Source organism: Pseudophryne corroboree, chromosome 2 (genome assembly GCF_028390025.1).
Source record: "Pseudophryne corroboree isolate aPseCor3 chromosome 2, aPseCor3.hap2, whole genome shotgun sequence".
Taxonomy (NCBI): Eukaryota; Metazoa; Chordata; class Amphibia; order Anura; family Myobatrachidae; genus Pseudophryne; species Pseudophryne corroboree.
This window is the reverse complement of record NC_086445.1, coordinates 385,025,279-385,046,744: the sequence shown is the minus strand read 5'-3', so window position 1 is coordinate 385,046,744 and position 21,466 is coordinate 385,025,279. Positions and strand designations below refer to the sequence as shown.

At 45.1% G+C, this 21,466-nt stretch overlaps 1 protein-coding gene across 14 annotated transcripts in view; it reads right to left on the bottom strand.

The window, feature by feature from the left end:
* The window catches only part of DOCK9 (dedicator of cytokinesis 9), a 513,264-nt gene that overhangs the window by 245,881 nt on the left and 245,917 nt on the right, over positions 1-21,466 (bottom strand). For all 14 annotated transcript variants that reach the window (XM_063953262.1, XM_063953265.1, XM_063953272.1 and 11 more), the window contains exons 10-13: positions 16,296-16,370; positions 15,695-15,835; positions 5,614-5,817; positions 3,007-3,129 (exon numbers count right to left, since the gene is read on the bottom strand). In XM_063953262.1, the coding sequence (XP_063809332.1) occupies positions 3,007-3,129; positions 5,614-5,817; positions 15,695-15,835; positions 16,296-16,370 (543 nt within the window). The remainder of the gene's footprint in view (positions 1-3,006; positions 3,130-5,613; positions 5,818-15,694; positions 15,836-16,295; positions 16,371-21,466) is intronic.

The following is a 21,466-nucleotide window of genomic DNA, read 5'->3' as shown; positions in this document are numbered from 1 at the left end:
GCCTGCTGCTAACTATTGAAAACGTCCCTCCCAAAATGTCCGCCTCCTTAAAGGAGAGTTATTAAAGGGTCTCCCCTAGTATCTTTAATAACTCTCTCCGCTGAGGTGGCACCCATTTTGGGACTGACATTTTCAATAGAGCACAGTGGCAGAATGACAGGGACGGATGGTGCCAGGAGTGGCCCAGGCACTCACCTGTCAGAAAGGCCGGGCACGGGACAGCTGTGCAACAGTAAAGACCCTGATGGTGGCCCTTCCTCTATCTTTATCTAGAAAAGAATTTGGAGTATGGCAAGAATATGATAGAAGCGAATATACATATAAACTGCACACTAGGCATAAGTACTAACCCAATATTTACGTTAAGATACATGTAAAGCTTTTTGAAGATTACTAAAACATGCTAACAGGTGGTATTCCAGTTAAGGGTTTACCCAGATTATGAGCCGCATACTTTGCACTAAGCAGAGTAAGAAAGTTGTTGCAGAATGGCTTTCGTGTGCCAATAAAACTTGCACAGTATACAATCTCATTTATGGGAACAGTATCTGTGTGTGATATACAGTATGAATTTATTGGACATTTTATGTATACAATAAACCTGAATGGGATTTACATAATGGTTTGATAAAGTACATCTGCTAACCATGCTGGGAGCTCTGGTAATAAATTCCAAGACTGCAATTTCCAGTCAGATCAACTTAAAGACATTCAGTATATAGAGGTTTCCGATGATTCTTAAGTGGATTTACAATCATGAAGCTTCATTGTGTGTCCAGTTTTTTCTTATTATGAAAAAAAATCTCATATTTCTTATTCTGGCGGACACAGAAACAAAGGTGAAGCCAGACCATTTGTTCCCATTTTATGTTTTACTGCCTATTTGGAGAACACAATCTAACTTTGTTAAAAAGTTATAACTTTATAAACAATTACATATACTTGATTTTATTTGAAGGTAGAGTGAAAGCTTCCCAGTTACTAGTTACAAAAACTGTAATTTAGTCTTATTATGTATTAATAATCACTGCGCAAACTATTTGTGAAAAACCCCCCACTATGCACTAAGGACCTCATTCCGAGTTGATCGCTCGCTAGCTGCTTTTATCAGCAGTGCAAACACTAAGCCACCGCCCTCTGGGAGTGTATCTTAGCTTAGCAGAAGTGTGAACAAAAGGATCGCAGCGCTGCTACAAAAAAAAATTGTGCAGTTTCGAAGTAGCTGCAGACCTACTCCTAACCTTGCGATCACTTCAGACTATTTAGTTCCTGTTTTGACGTCACAAACACGCCCTGCGCTCGCCCAGCCACTCCCCTGTTTCTCCAGCCATTCCTGCGTTTTTATCTGGCACGCCTGCGTTTTTACACACACTCCCCAAAAACAGTCAGTTACCACCCAGAAACACCCACTTCATGTCAATCACTCAACGATCAGCAGTGCGACTGAAAAGCGTCGCTAGACCTTGTGTAAAACTGCATAGGCTTTTGTGAAAGTACGTCGCGCGTGCGCACCATACGCATGTGCAGAAGTGCCGATTTTTAGCCTGATCGCTGCGCTGCGAACAAAAGCAGCTAGCGATCAACTTAGAATGATGGCCTAAGTGCAGATACATCGGTAGAGAAAGACTCCTCCAGGGAAATCGGAAACTGTGTATGCGGCACAGTGTCAGTTTCTGGAATCAAAGCAGACGGTAGACGGAGACTGTGGGAGGGGGATCAGAAGATCTCTGTACTGCTACCAAGCAAAAAATGGCTTAAAGCAGTTTACACCATCTGAAGAGTTTAGTACATAAGGATCAGGTCGTAATCCATTTAAAAAATAATGGGGACTGCCATCTGCAGTGCTAATTTGCCTTCTGCAGTAGGCTATTTGTACGTAACAGGAATACATACATTTATGGAGAAACTACAATTTCTATATAATTTTAGGGAAAACCAATGGTGATAAATAGGCAGGTTAGACGTTAACCAATGTAGGTAGATCACGGTATTGTCTTATACACTGTGGAAGTCTGACATCAGGGCAGAATAGTTGTCATTGTAAAACACATCTATTCCACGCCAGGCCAGATTAAGCCTTTGTGGGAGCACCTTGGCACTTAAAACAGGGGGGAGGGGGGAGATATTAGATTGTGCATACCTTCCAACATGACCAGGAGGGACAAAATTCTCTCTAACTGGACTTCCCTCTTACTACATGATTGGCATCACCTGTGTGGAACTATTTAATTGATAAGAAAGGTATCTCAACATAGGTGATTGCAATCGTAAATTAAGAGTGAAGTCTAGGGAGAGCGCATTTTGGTATGGATTATGTATATTAGATTTAAGCTAATAGGTTTTTTTAATACGGTTTATAGCTCCACCTAATTGAGACAACTATTTTATAAAGTCTTCTTGTAGTGGAACTTAGACAACTTAAACAACCTTAAAATACACATAGCAAAATAAAATATTTAAATTTATCGTGCAAAATGCAATAGCAGCAGCCTCTGTACTATTTACACACTGGGACAGGACTCAGGAGGAATTCTCGGGGTCTCTCTCTCTAGACCAGAAAGGTTTAATTAGATAATAGGTTACACAGGGCGGAGAGGAGGAGAAGCTTGGACCCCCCCACTATCTATTTCTCCTCTGGTCTGGAAGATTTGTTGGTAGCCCATGAAACCTGATACAACCTGTTCCTGCACTGAATACTGTCCTGCTCACATTCTGGCTGCCTTGTTCTGCTGTTGCACAAGAGGGAGAGCTAGTGATGTTAGTATCCCCCGTGCCCCCACCTTAATCTGGCTATGCATTTATGCTATATGCACTCATTTTAAAAGAAGATGCATGACCTCCTTTATACAGATAGTATGCATTTCTTCTTCCATTTAAAAGTAGAAAACAGTGGCAGTCAAACGGCATTACCAGTTTCACTTACACATCGACAATGGTTGCAGTGATAAACTGGAGTCATGATCTCTAACCCATATGATACACATAACATCAGGACATATAACTTACCTTTGCTGAATCAGAGCTCTTCATGTAAGGTTCTGCACAATGGGCAATGCTTCCTTGCAAGACCTTTTCTATTCTAGCCACAAGGAAAATATCAGGATGGGGGCATGTTAAAGAGAAAATACCCTAAAGGATGGAGATATAGGAATATTATGGAGAGTACTTTTCACAGTATCAAAACGGCATAAACGATAAATATGCCTTATATTTTATACCCGTGAACACATCAGCTGTACTTGATACAGTGTCATATTTTGGACACAATGTAGTGTTATGTCCCCACTCAGACACTCCAAAGGATTAACATGTACATTTCAATCTTTGTACAACCATTATGTTAAAATTCTTGTATGGGTGTGAAAATAGTTATTTGTTTACAATCAAATTATTGGGATGTTCACAGCAGCACAAAAAACGGATACTGTCAGGTATTGTAATTCTTTTAGTACAGACAGAACTATATGTGACATTGACAGTGTTAATATGTGAGCAACGACTGGAATGGGGGCCAATGAACTCCACATACTGTACATAGCAGCTGTTTTTAACCAGTGTTCCCTGAGTAGTGCACAAGTGTGCTGTACTGTAGCCAGACACTGGAGGCGTTTTCCATAGCCCACCTCCTGTACTCTGCAGATGGGGTGGGGGAGAGGCTGGGCTTTCACTTCCCGCCTCTGTATCAGCTCCACGGATGGCCGTCAATTTATATGCGCATGTTAGCTCTTGCTGGACTGATGCATGGGTGCTTGTCAACCAAACTACCTCACATAAGAGCTCTCATGAGATGCCACCAGTTTAATCCTCAAAGAAGAAAATAATTATTACACCAACTTCCTGCAACCAGAAGCACAAGCACTGATTTTTCCTAAAATGTTCAGCAGTAGTGGAGTCTGGACAGCATTAAGCATAAGACATCCGTGTATCTGGACTGCAGCCTCACAAGTAAACCAGCAAGAGATGGCTCAAAACCCTCAATTTGGCGTGTAATCCTATGTAGCCATAGGTTCTTTGACCAGATCCTAGATAAGCCTTTGAATTTTATTTGTATACCTAGCAATTTAATAAATATAAAATTAATTTATTGTTGGTTAAAATACTATGGAATTATTTCTTAAATCGTTGAGGTATATTGGAAAGCATTTAAGCACCTAAAGTGTCATCCAGTCGGCAGTTTGTGACAACACCTGGAAAGCATTTTAATTACTAATAAAACGCACTTCTGAAGATTTTGGAGTGTATGTTTGAGAAGAAACACTACTGTATGATCTACTGATGTACTCGTTAAAAAGTATCTTATGATGTGAAGTGACACAAAAAAAGATACCACGGACCAGATTTATCAAGTCTTGGAGAGTTATAAAATGAACTGTGATAAAGTACCAACCAATATCACAGGCTGTTAGGTGCCGATTGGTAAATTGTACAGTGGTTAAGTACCAACCAATCTCCAAGGCTTGATAAATCTGGTCCCACGTGTGGCATATATTATGCATATATACCTGCAACACAAAAAAGAGTTGTAACTTTTGAACCATAACTGCTATTTCAAATATGTTTGTAGCAATAAACTTTCCAGCAAATTCTGATGTTTGACATGTAACACGACCCGTTCCCTTTTTAAAAAACTGACTTCGATTCAAGATGGCCGATTTCAAGATAGCGCCCATGTTCGAGACATACCCTAAAAGATAGCCCACCTCACCCATAGCTTATGGAATATTCAGTTTTCCCATTTCCTGTACAGTTTTTTAAACAAAAGGGTGTACTGCGACTTTAAATCAACCTGTATCATGTGTGTGTGCGTGTAAACAGTGGTGTCTGGTGAGGTGAGGCAGGGCCTTTCCTGTCATGCTAACATATACGCCACAGTTTTCACTATATAAAGTATATGAAAAATACAAAGAACATAGAAAAAATATCTTCTTTGTATTATTTTTATCATTTTTATAGTCAAAACTCCAAAAAAAGCCTATGGCACCTGCCTTTCCGCAAGTCTCTGATAAAAACTCACAACATTTTCAGCAGTACATCCTGCTGCACCTGTGTATAAAGCCCACGTGTACCTTTCAGCTCATGTACTGCATGTAAATCTGACTCTGGTTCCTCTGGAGCCATTTACCCCACCTCACGTCTCTGATATATATATATATATATTGGGACTTCGAATGAGCAGTTTAATATATACAGTGAAAAAAAGTGATGAGTGGAAGTGTAATTATGTGTTTGTTGGTCATTCAGGCTACAAAGTTGTGTGTGTGAGAATGAGTGCACTGTTCTGGTGCTGCAGTACGGTGACTGGACTCTATTCCACAACTTGGAGCCAACTCCAAACTGCAATATTAATACAGTACAAGAGCAACCATTATGAATTTAGTGAGAGTAGTTCGCTTCCCACCTAGGAAACAGCAGAGCTTTCCACCCATGCATTGCTATACAGCACTTTGTCAAAATGGTCCATTCAGCTTTATACAGCATTTCAAATGCATACACTATTTAATTATTTAGATATAGTGTCGGCTGCATTCACCATTTCCTTACATATCATGAATACATCTGCAGCTTGATAAAATGTTTGACAATATAGCCCATGCTAAAACCGCTGATCTGTACCTGTTTGGGATGATGTAGCATAGACTCTTGTACAGAACCGACAACCCTGCGCCCGAAGTCCCCACCACCATTTGAAAGCTGCTGAGAAGGAAGGGGAATCATTTGCCTCACAGAGGCATGATTCAAATCCACGTGGAAGTCTGCAGAAATCTTCCTGTTGTTTTTAATGTCAAACAGAGACAGCGTGACAAAGAAGGGTTCCACCTGAGTATGAAAAGAAAACATACGTGTTCAAGCATGTCGGCCTACATAAGTGGCTACTGACACTTTACTGTATTTGTACAAGATCATTTTTAGTAAAGTAAATATATTATCAACATATCAAAGAGAAATTGCCTCTTTCTAGCTTTAGGAAACAAACAACTTTTCCAAATTGTACAATGTAAATATTCAGATGGCAGTTTTGCTACTACATAGATTTAAGTACATATTGGAAGTTACGAAGCAGATGATGTTTCATGAAAACTCCCACTGTAAAATTCTGCAGAGGTTTCTGACTATTTACAACGATGGGTGTGGTATGAGATGCCGGCGCTTGGGATCCCGGCGCCCAGCATACCGGCGCTGGGATTCCGACCGCCGGAATGCCGGCAGCAGGGTTAGCGCAAAAGAGCACCTTGCAGGCTCGCTGCGGGCACGGTGGCGCGCTACACGCATCACGCTATTTATTCTCCCTTCAGGGGTGTCGTGGACACCCCAAGAGGGAGAATACTTGTCGGTATACCGGCGATCGGGATCCCGGCATGGGTATGCTAAGCACCAGGATCCTGACAGCCGGTATATCAAGTGCCACCCTACACAGATATTGTCTGTAAGGTTGACAACTGAGCCACCAACAGATTTCCTTGCAATCTTGCTAAACTATTACAACACCTTGCAAGACTGTAAAAATAAAAATCACACCTCATGAAATATAAGTCCGTATTCTAAACTACTTCTAAATATTTAAAATGGAACTTACCACTTCAAAATATGTTTTGATATGATGTGCAAAAAAGGCAATGGTGATTGCTGAGAAATCCCAATATTTCTATGAATGCCCATTCAAGTCACTCACCCCCCGCATCAGAAACTAAACTTCCTCATTAACAGCTACTCATATTTTTACATAATCATTGAAAAATATGTGGCTATAAATCTAAAGCAAATCAGTTGCATTATTATTACATTATGTATCTCTATGGTATAAAACTCTGTGCAAGTCATCTACACTAGACAAAGGGTGATATTTTTAGACCATCACTACATTCAAAGTAAGGCCCAGATTTATCAAGCCTTGGAGAGTCATAGGGGTATATTCAATTAGCGTTGGATCCAATCCGACATGCAGTTGTCGGAATGGATCCCACAACCCCTATTCAATCTCATCTCAATTCGACTTTTTCAAGTCGAATTGAGATGAGGGACCCAGAGAAGGAGAGGGGGTGGGGAGCCGCGGGGAGACCAGTGGGGACAGCTGCGGGCAGACGGAGGAGATCAGCGCTACAGGAGGATGTCACACAACTGCCCGACCTCACGGCAGTGTCCACCCGGCTCCAGCAAGCGTGACCTCACTTGCTGGAGCCGGGTGGAAGCTGCCGTGAGCGGCGTGGCTGTGTGACATCCTGCTGCAGCGCTGATCTCCCCTATATGCCCACAGCTGTCCCCCGTCTCCCTGCGGCTCTCCCCCCTCTCCTCCTCTGGGTCCCACATCTCAGTCCGACATTTATTTATGTCGGACTGAGATGGTCGAAAAGGGGGCCAAAACGCCCCGTTTTCGCCACAAGCACGTGGATTGGCAGCTACTCCGCCGATCTACGTGCTTTTCGACAAGTCGAGTTCATAGACTTGTCGAAAAATGTTGGGTTATATTGAATGGGTCGAATCACGATTTCGATCACGATCTTTGCGACAGACGGCAGCTTTTGACTTCAATTGAATATACCCCATAAATTTCACGGTGATAAACTATCAATCAATCAGCTCCAAACTGTCATTTTTCAAACACAGCCTGTGACATGGTAGTTAGGAGCTGGTTGGTTGGTATTTTATCACTATGCAATTTATCACTCTCCAAGACTTGGTAAGTCTAGGCCTATTTAAAAATATTTAATGTACCAGTTTAATTCTGCCATGTCATATAAATTAATCATTTGTGCAGTGCAGACACTGCCTCTGCATAAGGAGGCCAAGCATGAAGCAAATTACCCATAGCTCAATAAATAACAGCTCTAAAGAGAATCATCCACTTAAACCAATAACCTTTTTCGTAATTTGCACAGCTTTCTATCTCTGTACAAACACAGTACACAAAATGTGAATTCTAATGTCCCCGATCTACTGAACCTAACATCCTGCATTATAAATCTATCCCTGCATATCTTCTATGCGAGAGAGAAGACACAAAAAATAGGATTTTAATACCTACCTGTAAATCCTTTTCTCTTAGTCCGTAGAGGATGCTGGGGATGCTTCAAGAACCATGGGATATAGACGGGATCCGCAGGAGACATGGGCACTCCTAGACTTTAAAAGGGGTGTGAACTGACTCCTCCCTCTATGCCCCTCCTCCAGACTCCAGTTATAGGAACTGTGCCCAGGGAGACGGACATTTCGAGGAAAAGGATTTATTTAATTTTTAAACTAAGGTGAGATACATACCAGCTCACACCTCAACCACGCCGTACAACATGGCATTCAACAACAACGCATGCAACGGCATGAATAACATCAGCCACAGACTGACTGAACTCAACGCAACATGTGTGTAACCATAACCAATAACTGCAGATACAGCCCGCACTGGGACGGGCGCCCAGCATCCTCTACGGACTAAGAGAAAAGGATTTACCGGTAGGTATTAAAATCCTATTTTCTCATATACGTCCTAGAGGATGCTGGGGGTGCTTCAAGAACCACGGGGTTTACACCAAAGCTCTAGAACGGGCGGGAGAGTGCGGATGACTCTGCAGCACCGATTGACCAAACAAGAGGTCCTCCTCAGCCAGGGTATCAAACTTGTAAAACTTCGCAAAGGTGTTTGATCCCGACCAAGTAGCAGCTCGGCAAAGCTGTAATGCCGAGACCCCTCGGGCAGCCGCCCAGGATGAGCCCATCTTTCTGGTAGAATGGGCCTTCTCAGATTTCGGTAACGGCAATCCCGCCGTAGAATGAGACTGCTGAATCTTATTACAGATCCAGAGTGCAATAGTCTGCTTGGAAGCAGGAGCCCCAATCTTGTTGGGAGCCCACAGGACAAACAGAGCCTCTGTTTTCCTAATCTGAGCCGTTCTGGCGACATAGATTTTCAAAGCTCTGACCACATCGAGAGACTTCGATTCCGCCAAGGCATCAGTAGCCACTGGCACCACAATAGGCTAGTTTACGTGAAACGATGAAACCACTTTTGGCAGAAATTGCTGCCGAGTTCTCAACTCCGCTCTATCTGCATGGAAGATTAAATAGGGGCTTTTGTGAGACAAAGCCGCCAATTCAGACACCTGCCTTGCGGATGCCAACGCCAACAGCATGACCACTTTCCAAGTAAGGAATTTCAACTCAACCTTACGTAAAGGTTCAAACCAATGAGGAACTGCAACACCACATTAAGATCCCATGGTGCCACTGGGGGCACAAAGGGAGGTTGGATGTGCAGCACGCCTTTCACGAAGGTCTGAACTTCTGGAAGGGAGGCCAATACTTTCTGAAAGAAAATTGATAAGGCCGAAATTTGTACTTTAATGGAGCCGAACTTTAGGCCCGCATCCACACCTGCTTGCAAAAAATGGAGCAAACGCCCCAGCTGAAACTCTTCCGTAGGAGCCTTCTTGGATTCAAACCAAGACACATATTTTCTCCAAATACGGTGGTAATGCATCGCCGTTACTGCTTTTCTAGCCTGAAGAAGTGTGGGAATGACTTCACTGGGAATACCCTTTCAGGCTAGGATTTGACGTTCAACCGCCATGCCGTCAAACGCAGCCGTGGTAAGTCTTGATACACGCACGGTCCTTGCTGTAACAGGTCCTCTTGTAGAGGAAGAGGCCAGCGATCTTCTATGAGTAATTCTTGAAGATCCGGATACCAGGCCCTCCTTGGCCAATCTGGAACAATGAGTGTCGCCTGAACCCTTGTCCTTCTTATGATCTTTATCACCTTTGGAATGAGTGGAAGTGGAGGGAACACATAGATCGACTGAAACACCCACGGTGTCACCAGGGCGTCCACCGCTACTGCTTGAGGGTCCCTCGACCTGGAACAATATCTCTGAAGTTTCTTGTTGAGGCGAGACGCCATCATGTCTATTTGAGGAATTCCCTAACGACTTGTCACTTCTGCAAAGACCTCTTGATGAAGACCCCACTCTCCTGGATGGAGATCGTGTCTGCTGAGGAAGTCTGCTTCCCAGTTGTCCACTCCTGGAATGAAGACTGCCGACAGAGCGCTTGCATGTTTCTCCACCCAGCAAAGATCTTTTGTGGCCTTCGCCATCGACGCTCTGCTCTTTATTCCGCCCTGGCGGTTTATGCACGCTACTGCTGTTATGTTGTCTGGCTGAATCAAGACAGGCAGACTGCGAAGATGATGTTCCGCTTGCCGAAGGCCATTGAAAATGGCCCTTAATTCCAGAACATTTATGTGCAGACAAGCTTCCTGGCTTGACCATTTTCCCTGGAAATTTTTCCCCTGTGTTACTGCTCCCCAGCCTCGAAGACTTGCATCTGTGGTCACCAAGATCCAATCCTGACTCCCGAACCTGCGTCCCTCTAGGAGGTGAGAACTGTGCAGCCACCACAGGAGAGAGATTCTGGTCCTGGAAGACAGGATTATTTTCCGGTGCATGTACAGGTGAGACCCGGACCACTTGTCCAACAGGTCCCACTGAAATACCCTGGCATGGAACCTTCCAAACTAAATGGCCTTGTAGGCCGCCACCATCTTCCCCAGCAACCGAGTGCATTGAAGAATCGACACTCTTGCCGGTTTCAGAATCTGTTTTACCTTGTTCTGTATTTCCAGAGCCTTTTCCACCGGAAGAAAAAAACTCTCTGTAATTCTGTATCCAGGATCATACCCAAGAATGACAGCCGTGTTGTCGGAACCAACTGTGATTTTGGCAAGCTTAAGAGCCAACCATGTTGTTGCAGAATTGTCAGGGAGAGCGTAACATTTTTCAGTAATTGCTCCTTGGATCTCGCCTTTATCAGGAGATCGTCCAAGTACGGGATAATTGTGATTTGTGATCATTTCCGCCATAACCTTGGTGAAAATCCTCTGAGCCGTGGACAGACCAAACGGCAACGTCTGAAACTGGTAATGACAATCCTGAACAGCAAACCTCAGATAAGCCTGATGTGGAGGATATATGGGGACGTGTAAGTAGGCATCCTTTATGTCGACCGACACCATAAAATCCCCCTCCTCCAGACTGGAGATCACTGCTCGGAGAGATTCCATCTTGAATTTGAATTTTTTTTAGATAGAAATTGAGGGATTTTAGGTTCAGAATCGGTCTGACTGAGCCATCCGGCTTCGGGACCACGAACAGGCTCGAATAAAAGCATTCCCCCTGTTGTGACGGGGGTACCGTGACAATGACTTGATTTTGACACAGCTTTAGTATTGCAGCGCATACTACCTCCCTTTCTGGAAGAGAAGCTGGCAAGTCCGATTTGAAAAATCGGTGAGGGGGCACGTCTTGAAACTCCAATTTCTACCCTTGGCCTACTATTTCTAATATCCAGGGCCGAGCAAACCCAGACCTGACTGAAGAGCTGGAGACGTGCACCCACCGGTGCGGACTCCCGCAGAGGAGTCCTAGCGTCATGCGGTGGATTTGGTAGAAGCCGGGGAAGGCTTCTGCTCTTGGGAACTTGCCACAGCCTGTGACCTTTTTCCCCTTCCTCTCGTAGCAAGGAAGGAAGACCCTCGTCCTTTTTTGTATTTATTGGGCCGAAAGGACTGCATCTGATAGTGGGGCGTTTTCTTTTGTTGTGCAGGGACATAAGGTAGAAACGATGACTTACCCGCGGTAGCCGTAGATACCATATCAGCGAGGCCATCACCAAACAAAACACCACCTTTATACGGCAGAGACTCCATAGCCTTCTCAGAGTCGGCATCAGCATTCCATTGATGAATCCACAATGTTCTCCTACCTGAGACTGCCATGGCATTGGCCCTTGATCCCAAAAGGCCAATATCCCTCGCAGCTTCCTTTAGATAGGCTGCAGCATCCCTGATATGACCCAGTGTCAAAAGAACGCTATCCTTGTCCAGGGTATCTATATCAGATGACAAGTTATCTGCCCACTTTTCAATAGCGCTACTCACCCATGCCGATGCAACGGCAAGCCTGAGCAGCGTACCTGTAGTGACATAAATGTATTTTAGTGTATTTTCCTGCTTACGATCTGCAGGATCCTTTAGGGCTGCCGTGTCAGGAGACGGAAGCGCCACCTTTTTGGACAGACGCGATAGAGTTTTGTCCACCGTGGGGGTTGACTCCCACATTTCCCTGTCCCCAGAGGGGAATGGATGCGCCACCGGAATTCTCTTGGGAACCTGTAACTTCTTGTCAGGATTTTCCCAAGCTTTTTCAAAAAGAGCGTTCAGTTCATGAGAGGGAGGAAACGTTACCTCAGGTTTCTTTCATTTATACATATAGACCCTAGTATCAGGAACAGCAGGGTCCTCCGTGATATGCAACACGTCTTTTATCGCCACAATCATGTACTGAAAGCTCTTAGCCAGTTTAGGATTCAATCTGGCATCACTATAGTCGACACTGGAATCAGAGTCCGTGTCGGTATCTGTATACGTTATCTGGGTAAATGAACGCTTCTGTGACCCCGAGGGGATCTGAACTTGTGATAATGCATCCTCCATGGATTTTCTCCATGTCTGGTTCTGAGACTCAGATTTATCTAATCTCTTATTCAACAGAGCCACATTTGCATTCAAAACACTCAAAACATTTACCCAATCAGCCGTCGGCGGTGCCAACACGGTCACTCCCACAGTCTTTTCTGTCCCCACTCAAGCCTCCTCCTGGGAAGAGCACTCAGCCTCAGACATGTCGACACACGCGTACCGACACCCACAAACACACTGGGGCTATAGGAGACAGACCCACAGCAAAGCCTGTTAGAGAAACACAGAGGGAGTTTTGCCAGCTCACAACCCAGCGCCTATCCCGGTACTGAAAACGATTAAAATAATGCCTCAGACCTGTTAGCGCTTTTCTACTTATAAAACAGCACCAAATTACTGTGCCCCCCCCCCCCTCCGTTTTGTACCCTGTTACTTGTACAGCAGTGTAGGAGGTCAGGACCAGCGTCTCTGCAGCTCTGTGAAAAGAAAATGGCGCTGATTAGAGCTGTGAGGGCTAAGCCACGCCCCCTTAATGGCACGCTTCAGCCCCGCTATTTTTCAAATCTTTATACTGGCGGGGGTCTGGTTTTAGTGCCCAGGCACTGTAAGCCTCTTTTGCCAGTCTATTTATTGAGGTTTATGCTGCCCAGGGCGCCACCCCTGCGCCCTGCACCCTGTAGTGCTGCTGTGTGTGTGGGAGCATGGCGCACAGCACGCCCGCTGCACGGTACCTCAGAGCCTTCACTCATGTCTTCTGATCTTCTTCTACTCACCCGTCTTCTGACTTCTGGCTCTGCACGGGGGGTGACGGCGCGGCTCCGGGAACGAGCATCCAGGCGTACCTAGTGATCAGACCCTCTGGAGCTAATGGTGTCCAGTAGCCTAAGAAGCAGAGCCTTGAAACTCACAGAAGTAGGTCTGCTTCTCTCCCCTCAGTCCCACGATGCAGGGAGCCTGTTGCCAGCAGGTCTCCCTGAAAATAACAAACCTAACAAAGTCTTTTACAGAGAAACTCAGGAGAGCTCCTCAGTGTGCATCCAGTCTCACTGGGCACAGAATCTAACTGGAGTCTGGAGGAGGGGCATAGAGGGAGGAGCCAGTTCACACCCCTTTTAAAGTCTTAAAGTGCCCATGTCTCCTGCGGATCCAGTCTATACCCCATGGTTCTTGAAGCATCCCCAGCATCCTCTTGGACGTATGAGAAACACACAATATTACTCCCACTCCTCTCACTCAAGTCTGCAACAATTATTAAACATTATGCATATATACAAGTGTATATAATCACTTATGCAGAGTCGTGCACAGACGCGGCTGCATCTGTGGCTACAGCTGCATCTTATGCTAATACCATTCTTCATTACTCTATTTTCTTAATACCGAGACGCCCACTTGTAGAGACTTGTGATGGTGCATTTCCGTCTCTGTGTGGCTCACCATCGAAACTTGCACCAATCCTATGACGGATGCAATTTCTCCATTTGAGTACAGCATTCTTTGGATGCAGCCGCTAATAGTGACACGCCCACGTCTGCTTAGTTGCCCCACCCCCCGAACCCCACATTACGTCCCAGGAACACCCATTTATTCAGAAGACAGTATACAAATCTGTTCTGCATCTTTGTGTGGTAACAACTGGGATGAACAAGCTATGCTACTGGGATGCATGGCCACAAAAAAGATCAGCTGTTTTCATGAATATCAGTATAGTATGCAGCTCTGAAGCAGGCCCTAATGTTTCATTTTTATTTTCATGCAACGTACAATGCCTAAGCTGTTTAAGACATCAAAGACTGAACTGATCATCTTCCCACTCTCCCGCCTAACCTCACTTCCTACAATTTCATTATCCACTGATGGCACAACTATCTTCTCTAGCCCCAAGTGTGCTGTCTTGGAGATATCTTTAACTCCTCCCTCTCTCTCAAAACACACATTCAGTACCTCTCGCAGTCCTGTCGTTTCCATCTCAAAATATTTCCACGATCAGAACCTCTCTCACCCTGGTTGCTACTCCAAGACCTCATCCACTCTCTGGCCATTTTTAAACTGGACTACTGTATTCTCCTCCTACCCGGCCTCCCTGATGCCCGCCCCTCTCCACTCCACTCCTCAATGTTCCGGCCTGGTTCATTTTCCTTTCAGGCACCCCTCTCTTATAAGCCCTAAACTGGCTCCCCTTCAACTTCAACATCCAATTCAAGCTTCTCACAGTCACTTACAGAGCCCTCCCACAATTCCTCTCCCATTTCCATCTCTGACCTTTCCCATAAAAATACAATTCAAGCTTCTCACACTCACAAAGCCCTCACCCATTCATCTCCCATTTACATCTATGACCTTACCTCCCTTTACACTCCCACCCACCCTCAACGTTCCACAAATGCTTGCTGCCTTTCCTACCCACTGATTACCTCCTCCCAATTGCACCTCCAAGATTTTGCATGTGCTGCTCCCTAACTCTGGAACTCTCTCCATATCAGACTCCACCTCTCTAGAAAACTTCAAACGGGTTCTCAAGACCCACTTCTTCATCAAACCCGGCCATCTCTCATCCTAACCCTCTGTTCCATGCTCATTATCTACCCCATCTGTGTCACAACTGTCTGTCCCCTTTAGAATGTAAACTCTCATGAGCAAGACTCTCTTCTCTCATGTGCTTTTCCTTCTCTTACTTAGACTATCCTCTACTCCGTACTCCCTACAACGGTACCCAATACTTAAACCCTGATGCTTATTCCATTGTCACGACAGCTGATACAGGAATGTTTATATAACATGTACTTGTCCTACATTGCCTCGTACTGTAAGTCTCTGTTTTCTCGTTTTTGCTCATTTGTTTAGGTATAGTACTTTGTTGGGCGCTGTAGAACCCTTGTGGAGCCATATAAATAAAAGGATAATGATAATAATCATAATACAGCAAAAACAGTATTTTACTAAGGACAAGGCAAACCAGCCACATGTGTCCTTACAGGGATACGTGTTCTATAAACCATCAGCATCCATCACCTGTTGTCCCGGTGTTGAACATGTGAGAACATATAATAGCTGATACAGATAACACTACTGATGGATAAATCTGTGCATAAACACTAAAGCAAATACAGCCAGTGAATGGAGGATAAATAGCACTCAGCTATGCAAAATGTAAAAACAATAACACAAAAGTTAAAAGTGTTATGTTATGTTCTTTTGCTTTTATACTTAAAGTTAATCAAATTCTCACATTTGTTGTTGGTCCCTCTTCATTTTCAGCCACACAGCTTTGAAGATTAAAAGATAAATCATTACACTTCACCAATATCCTTTTCCCAAATTTCTCTTCAAAGGGTTTTACATCCGGTTCAATTCTCGAAATATCAAGTTTCTGGAAACAGAGAAAAAATACAAATAGTTAAAACTAGACTAGTACAAAACAGTATACCAAGTATTGGAAAGATTGCAGTGTATGAAGTCATGAACAATCTAATTTTAAAGATACAACAAGAATGGGACGAGTCTCCTATTGTACTGTATGGCTGCATCTCAGAGACAATTACAGAGACAATTACAATTAAGTGACAAATGAATTGTGGCAAAGTATAACTGAAAACTATTTTTTAAATTTATTTAATTATGTTCTTTTCTGGAGTGTTTAGCAGGAAATTAATTTAATAGTTATTAACAGATGTAAGTAGCTAGCAAGCTGGCTGGATAAATATCTTTCTAAACCAACTCATTCATAAACAAATGTTAATTATAAATAGGTGCCAGTAAAAGAAGCAGTCAAGTTCATTTTGCGTTTTTTACTGCCATAAAAGCATATGCCACATATATACTGCATTTACCTGTGTGTCCGAATCCAGGGCAAAAAGTTTCACTCTGCTTTCATTTTTCAATTTGGCTTCTGCATCTCTTGTACTCTGGAATAATGTATATGGATAAATATGGTCATACAATGTCCCATGGCATGTTTATAAACCATACTGATAATAGCTCAAACAAGTTCCTGACTGTATGGCACAAAAGTACATATGTACAAATCAGTTGCCGTTTATACAAAGCAGACAAATGAAAAACATTGTGCTTGTCAGACAAATACAGTTAAAAACCAAAAACAATTTAAGTCTATTGCAAGCCACTAAAATAATTCTCCTTTACAACAATAAACCTACAGCCAATATGATATTAACATAAAATATATATATATTCTGTATTATTTCTATGGCCCCCCAAAAATCCAACAAAACATTATTTTAATTTACATAGGATTTAAAAGGAGATGGTTTTTAAGTTCCTCATCAATATATTGATTTGAAGACCTTCTCTGTTGCCAAGAAGCTGACAATCTCCTCTAAGGCCAGTCATACACAGGAGCATACACACATACACTGCACTCTTCCAGCTAATAAGAGCTGGAACAGTCCCAAAGTGACACATGGAAGTGAGGAGGAAATGCTCATCCAGTTATACCAGAGTATGCTAGTTCTGAAGACGCTGCGCACAGTGTACTATGCCACATTCAGAAGATACATGTCTTATTTATTAGTTTCAGAAGGCAATTAAGATCTGAGACAAAATTAATTAGATAGGAAGTACACATGTAAATCAGCAGACTGATATCAGGCTGTTAATAACTGTAATCCAATAATCATAGTGAGAAAAGAAGAACAGCACTCTCGCATTGTCTTAGAAGTATGCCACCAAACACAAGGTTACCTTCAAAGTGATGTATAATGGCAGCAAGGTGGAACACCAGGGTAATAAGGGGCATGTAAGGAGCAGCGTGTAATGCTTTATCTGGTTCAATGCACGATTTATGGATCACGTCATAGGCACTCAGGTACATATATTATTATGGTCAGGGCATGGATTATTTCACAAACTGCTAAGTAAGGTACAAGGACAGTTAAGGAATGCTAAATGAAAATTAGGGATGACAAATGCAAATATTTAGGTAATAAACAATACTAGACATAGTAAGGTGAACTGGAAATAATCAAACGTTAGAAAACTCATAGGAGCATCACAAGTAGGGAAGCCAATCCCCACCCATTTTTGTAATCTAGGGATTCAATAAGAACTCAAACTTGGGGTTGAATTGGACAAAGGGTATCCTCCCCATCCCCGGCTTTCTCCTACCATGTTCCCCGCTGGCATCCCTCTCCCACCGCTTTCACTTACCCTGTTGTGGCGTGCCTATCAGCCTGGACCGTGATTGCTCCCCGCCGACAGTCCTTGACAGCTGGGGCTCCCTGGGATCGTGGTGGCAGTGATGGAGTGCCCCTGTCATCCAGGCAGCGGCGGCGACAGGAGGAGAACCAGGGGCAGAGGCGGCAGTCCATTCCTGCTGCCCCTATCACCGTAGGATCCGTACTGGCAGCAGCGTTGGAGCAGAAGCTGGGAGGAGGTTCAGCGGCAGCTGCGGTACTCTATGACTGCTGCTTGGCTGCCCCTGTATTCCCGGTTGCGGCGGCAGCCTATCACTGCCTGGCTGTCCCTGTCAACCCTGAATTGGCGACAGCTAATGAGGACCGGAGCTAATGTTGCCTTCCCTGACCCCCAACCAGTGTGACAGGGAGCGGAGCTAGCACACAGGACGCCCAGAGCCTGGCCGCTGCGTGCCAGCCAACAGCGACGTGAGGATGGAGGGACGGAGAGTGGAGGACTGTCACTGAGGAGGCGGGGGTGAGTGAGAGCGCAGCGGGCAGCTATATGTCACATACAGGGCAGTGACCGGCCCGTACCACCCTGCTTTGCCCGTGTGCTGCGACACCCCTGGCCACCATGAGCTGGATCCAGCCCATTGAGTGTGTGTGTGCGGGGGGGGGGGGGGGGGGGGAGGGGCAGTATTGAATGGTGGGGAATTGGTGGCCTTTGGCAGGTGTGGAGGGGCAGGTGGTCTCAGCACTGTTCTAAATAGGAGTCCTCATCAGTATTCTTCACCCTCATATGGCACCTGAGACACAGGAGTGAGAGGAAGGGATAGAATGAAAGGATGAAAAGAATCCTAAAAAAGGGGATAGATAGCATGAGGGGTGTGTGGGGGTAATTCAGATCTGATCGCTGGGCTGCTAATTCTGCTGTCCTGCGACCAGATAGTCGCCGTTTTCAGGGGGAGTGTAAATTCGCTGTGCAAGTGTGCGATCGCATGTGTATGCCGAGCTGCAAAAATCCACTTTGTGCAGTCTGTGCACAATCCAGGACTTACTCCTCCAGTGCGATGAGAACAGGCTGATCGGGGCTGGAGCTGACGTCAGACACCCTCCCTGAAAACGCTAAATACAACTGCAATTTTCTATTTTTAAATATACTATTCAAAACATACAGAAGTAGGCAGGCAATGTCCGCCTACTTCTGTGACATCACAAGTTGTAGAGAAGTTGACTGGTCTGCTGAAAAGTTGGTTAGATGTGTGGAGCACTGTTTTAGTTGGACAGACAAGTTGGACGGTTGGAGAATAGTCGGTCTGAAGTTGGTCTGATGTATGGCTAGCTTAATGCTAGCCATACATCAGACCAACTTTTCTCCAGCTCTCCAAACTTCCAACCGTCCAACTTGTCTGTCCAACTAAAACAGTGCTCCACACATCTAACCAACTTTTCATCAGTGCTCCATACATCTAACCAACTTTTCATCAGACCAGTCAACCTACCAACTTCTCTCCAACTTGTGATGTCACCGAAGTAGGCGGACAGTGTCTCTGTGAACATTGGTATGCTGTATACCCCAATGTTCCATCCCCTGTACACATACCCCTATGCACCTGCCTTATCATCTGTGTTGTAGCATGGCTTGCGGGTGCTGTAGATTTGGGGTGCCAGGATGTAGGAGCATTTGAGTGGGGGCTTACTGCCCACATATTAAGTGTGTTAGGGGCAATAGCTGAACACCTAACCTCTGTCTCTTTCCCACACACCCACGTCTCTCGTTCTCCCACGTCTCGCTCTCCCACAACCCCCACTTCTCTCACTCTGCCACACCCCCACTTCTCTCATTCTCCTACATCTCGCTCTTCATCATGTCTCTTGTTCCCTCACACCCAGGCCCAGGGGCAAATGCAGGATTTTAAGGGAGGGGTTTCCAGATGTGATATATATATATATATATATATATATATATATACATATATATCCCAGGGAGACATGAAGAGGCAGAGAGAAAGAGGGAGAGACATGAAGGGGGTGGTGGGAATGGAAAGGGAGAGAGAGGTGGGGGCATGAGGACCGGGAGAAAGAGAAGGGGAGGGCATTGGGAGACGGGGGGAGGGGGGGGGGGCATGGAGAGACAGGGTGGCATGGAGAGAGTGAGAGGGGGGGGGGCGTGGGGTGGCATCGGGGAGAGAGAAAGAGGGCACAGAGAGGAGGGCATGGGAGGGAGGAAGGGAGGGAGAGAGCAAAATAGAGAAGCAGTTAGCAGCAGCACAATACTTCAGGAGAGGTGTCCAGCAGAGCAGTTACCTGGAGGTCAGGAGGAGGCCCCGTTGTCCCTCCAGCCAGGCGCCCCAGCATGTATAGTGGCGCTGGCAGGCTCACCTCACCGCAACAGACAATACTTTGGTGGCTGGGGGCAATGGCAGAGGCATGGGAGGAATGGACAGGCAGAGACGCTGGAGGCGGTCGAGGGAAGGGGATAGGAGAAGATGCGACGGCGGCTGATGCAGGACGGCGTGTGAGCGAGAGAGGATCCTGCTAGCCTGTTTTGTACAGCTGGGTGTCCTAAAAAGGAGGCTGGATTTATACGCTACTCCTACTGATACAAAAAAAGATCTTTCAGCTGCCCTGAAATTGGAAATATTAACGCTGGTGATTATTGTGTTTAAATGTTACATTTAAATTTATTGTACCAGACACAGAGATATCAGCCACAGATATACAGATACATCTTACACAGCCTCATTATACATAATAAGAATTTACTCAACGGTAATTCTATTTCTCGTAGTCCGTAGTGGATGCTGGGAACTCCGTAAGGACCATGGGGAATAGACGGGCTCCGCAGGAGACTGGGCACTCTAAAAGAAAGATTAGGTACTATCTGGTGTGCACTGGCTCCTCCCTCTATGCCCCTCCTCCAGACCTCAGTTAAGGAAACTGTGCCCGGAAGAGCTGACACAACAAGGAAAGGATTTGGAATCCAGGGTAAGACTCATACCAGCCACACCAATCACACCGTACAACTTGTGATAACCATACCCAGTTAACAGTATGAACAACAACTGAGCCTCAGTAACAGATGGCTCATAACAATAACCCTTTAGTTAAGCAATAACTATATACATGTCCGCACTTGGGACGGGCGCCCAGCATCCACTACGGACTACGAGAAATAGAATTACCGGTGAGTAAATTCTTATTTTCTCTGACGTCCTAGTGGATGCTGGGACCATGGGGATTATACCAAAGCTCCCAAACGGGCGGGAGAGTGCGGATGACTCTGCAGCACCGAATGTGCAAAGGCAAGGTCCTCCTCAGCCAGGGTATCAAACTTGTAGAACTTAGCAAATGTGTTTGAACCCGACCAAGTAGCAGCTCGGCAAAGCTGTAAAGCCGAGACCCCTCGGGCAGCCGCCCAAGAAGAGCCCACCTTCCTTGTGGAATGGGCTTTTACCGATTTAGGATGCGGTAACCCTGCCGCAGAAAGAGCTTGCTGAATCGTGTTACAGATCCAGCGCGCAATAGTTTGCTTTGAAGCCGGAGCACCCAGTTTGTTGGGTGCATGCAGGATAAACAGCGAGTCAGTTTTCCCTGACTCCAGCCGTCCTGGAAACATAGATTTTCAAAGCCCTGACTACGTCCAGCAACTTGGAAGCCTCCAAGTCCCGAGTAGCCGCAGGCACCACAATAGGTTGGTTCAAATGAAACGCTGATACCACCTTTGGGAGAAATTGGGGACGAGTCCTCAATTCTGCCCTGTCCATATGGAAGATCAGATACGGGCTTTTACATGACAAAGCCGTCAATTCTGACACACGCCTAGCTGAAGCCAAGGCCAACAGCATGACCACCTTCCACGTGAG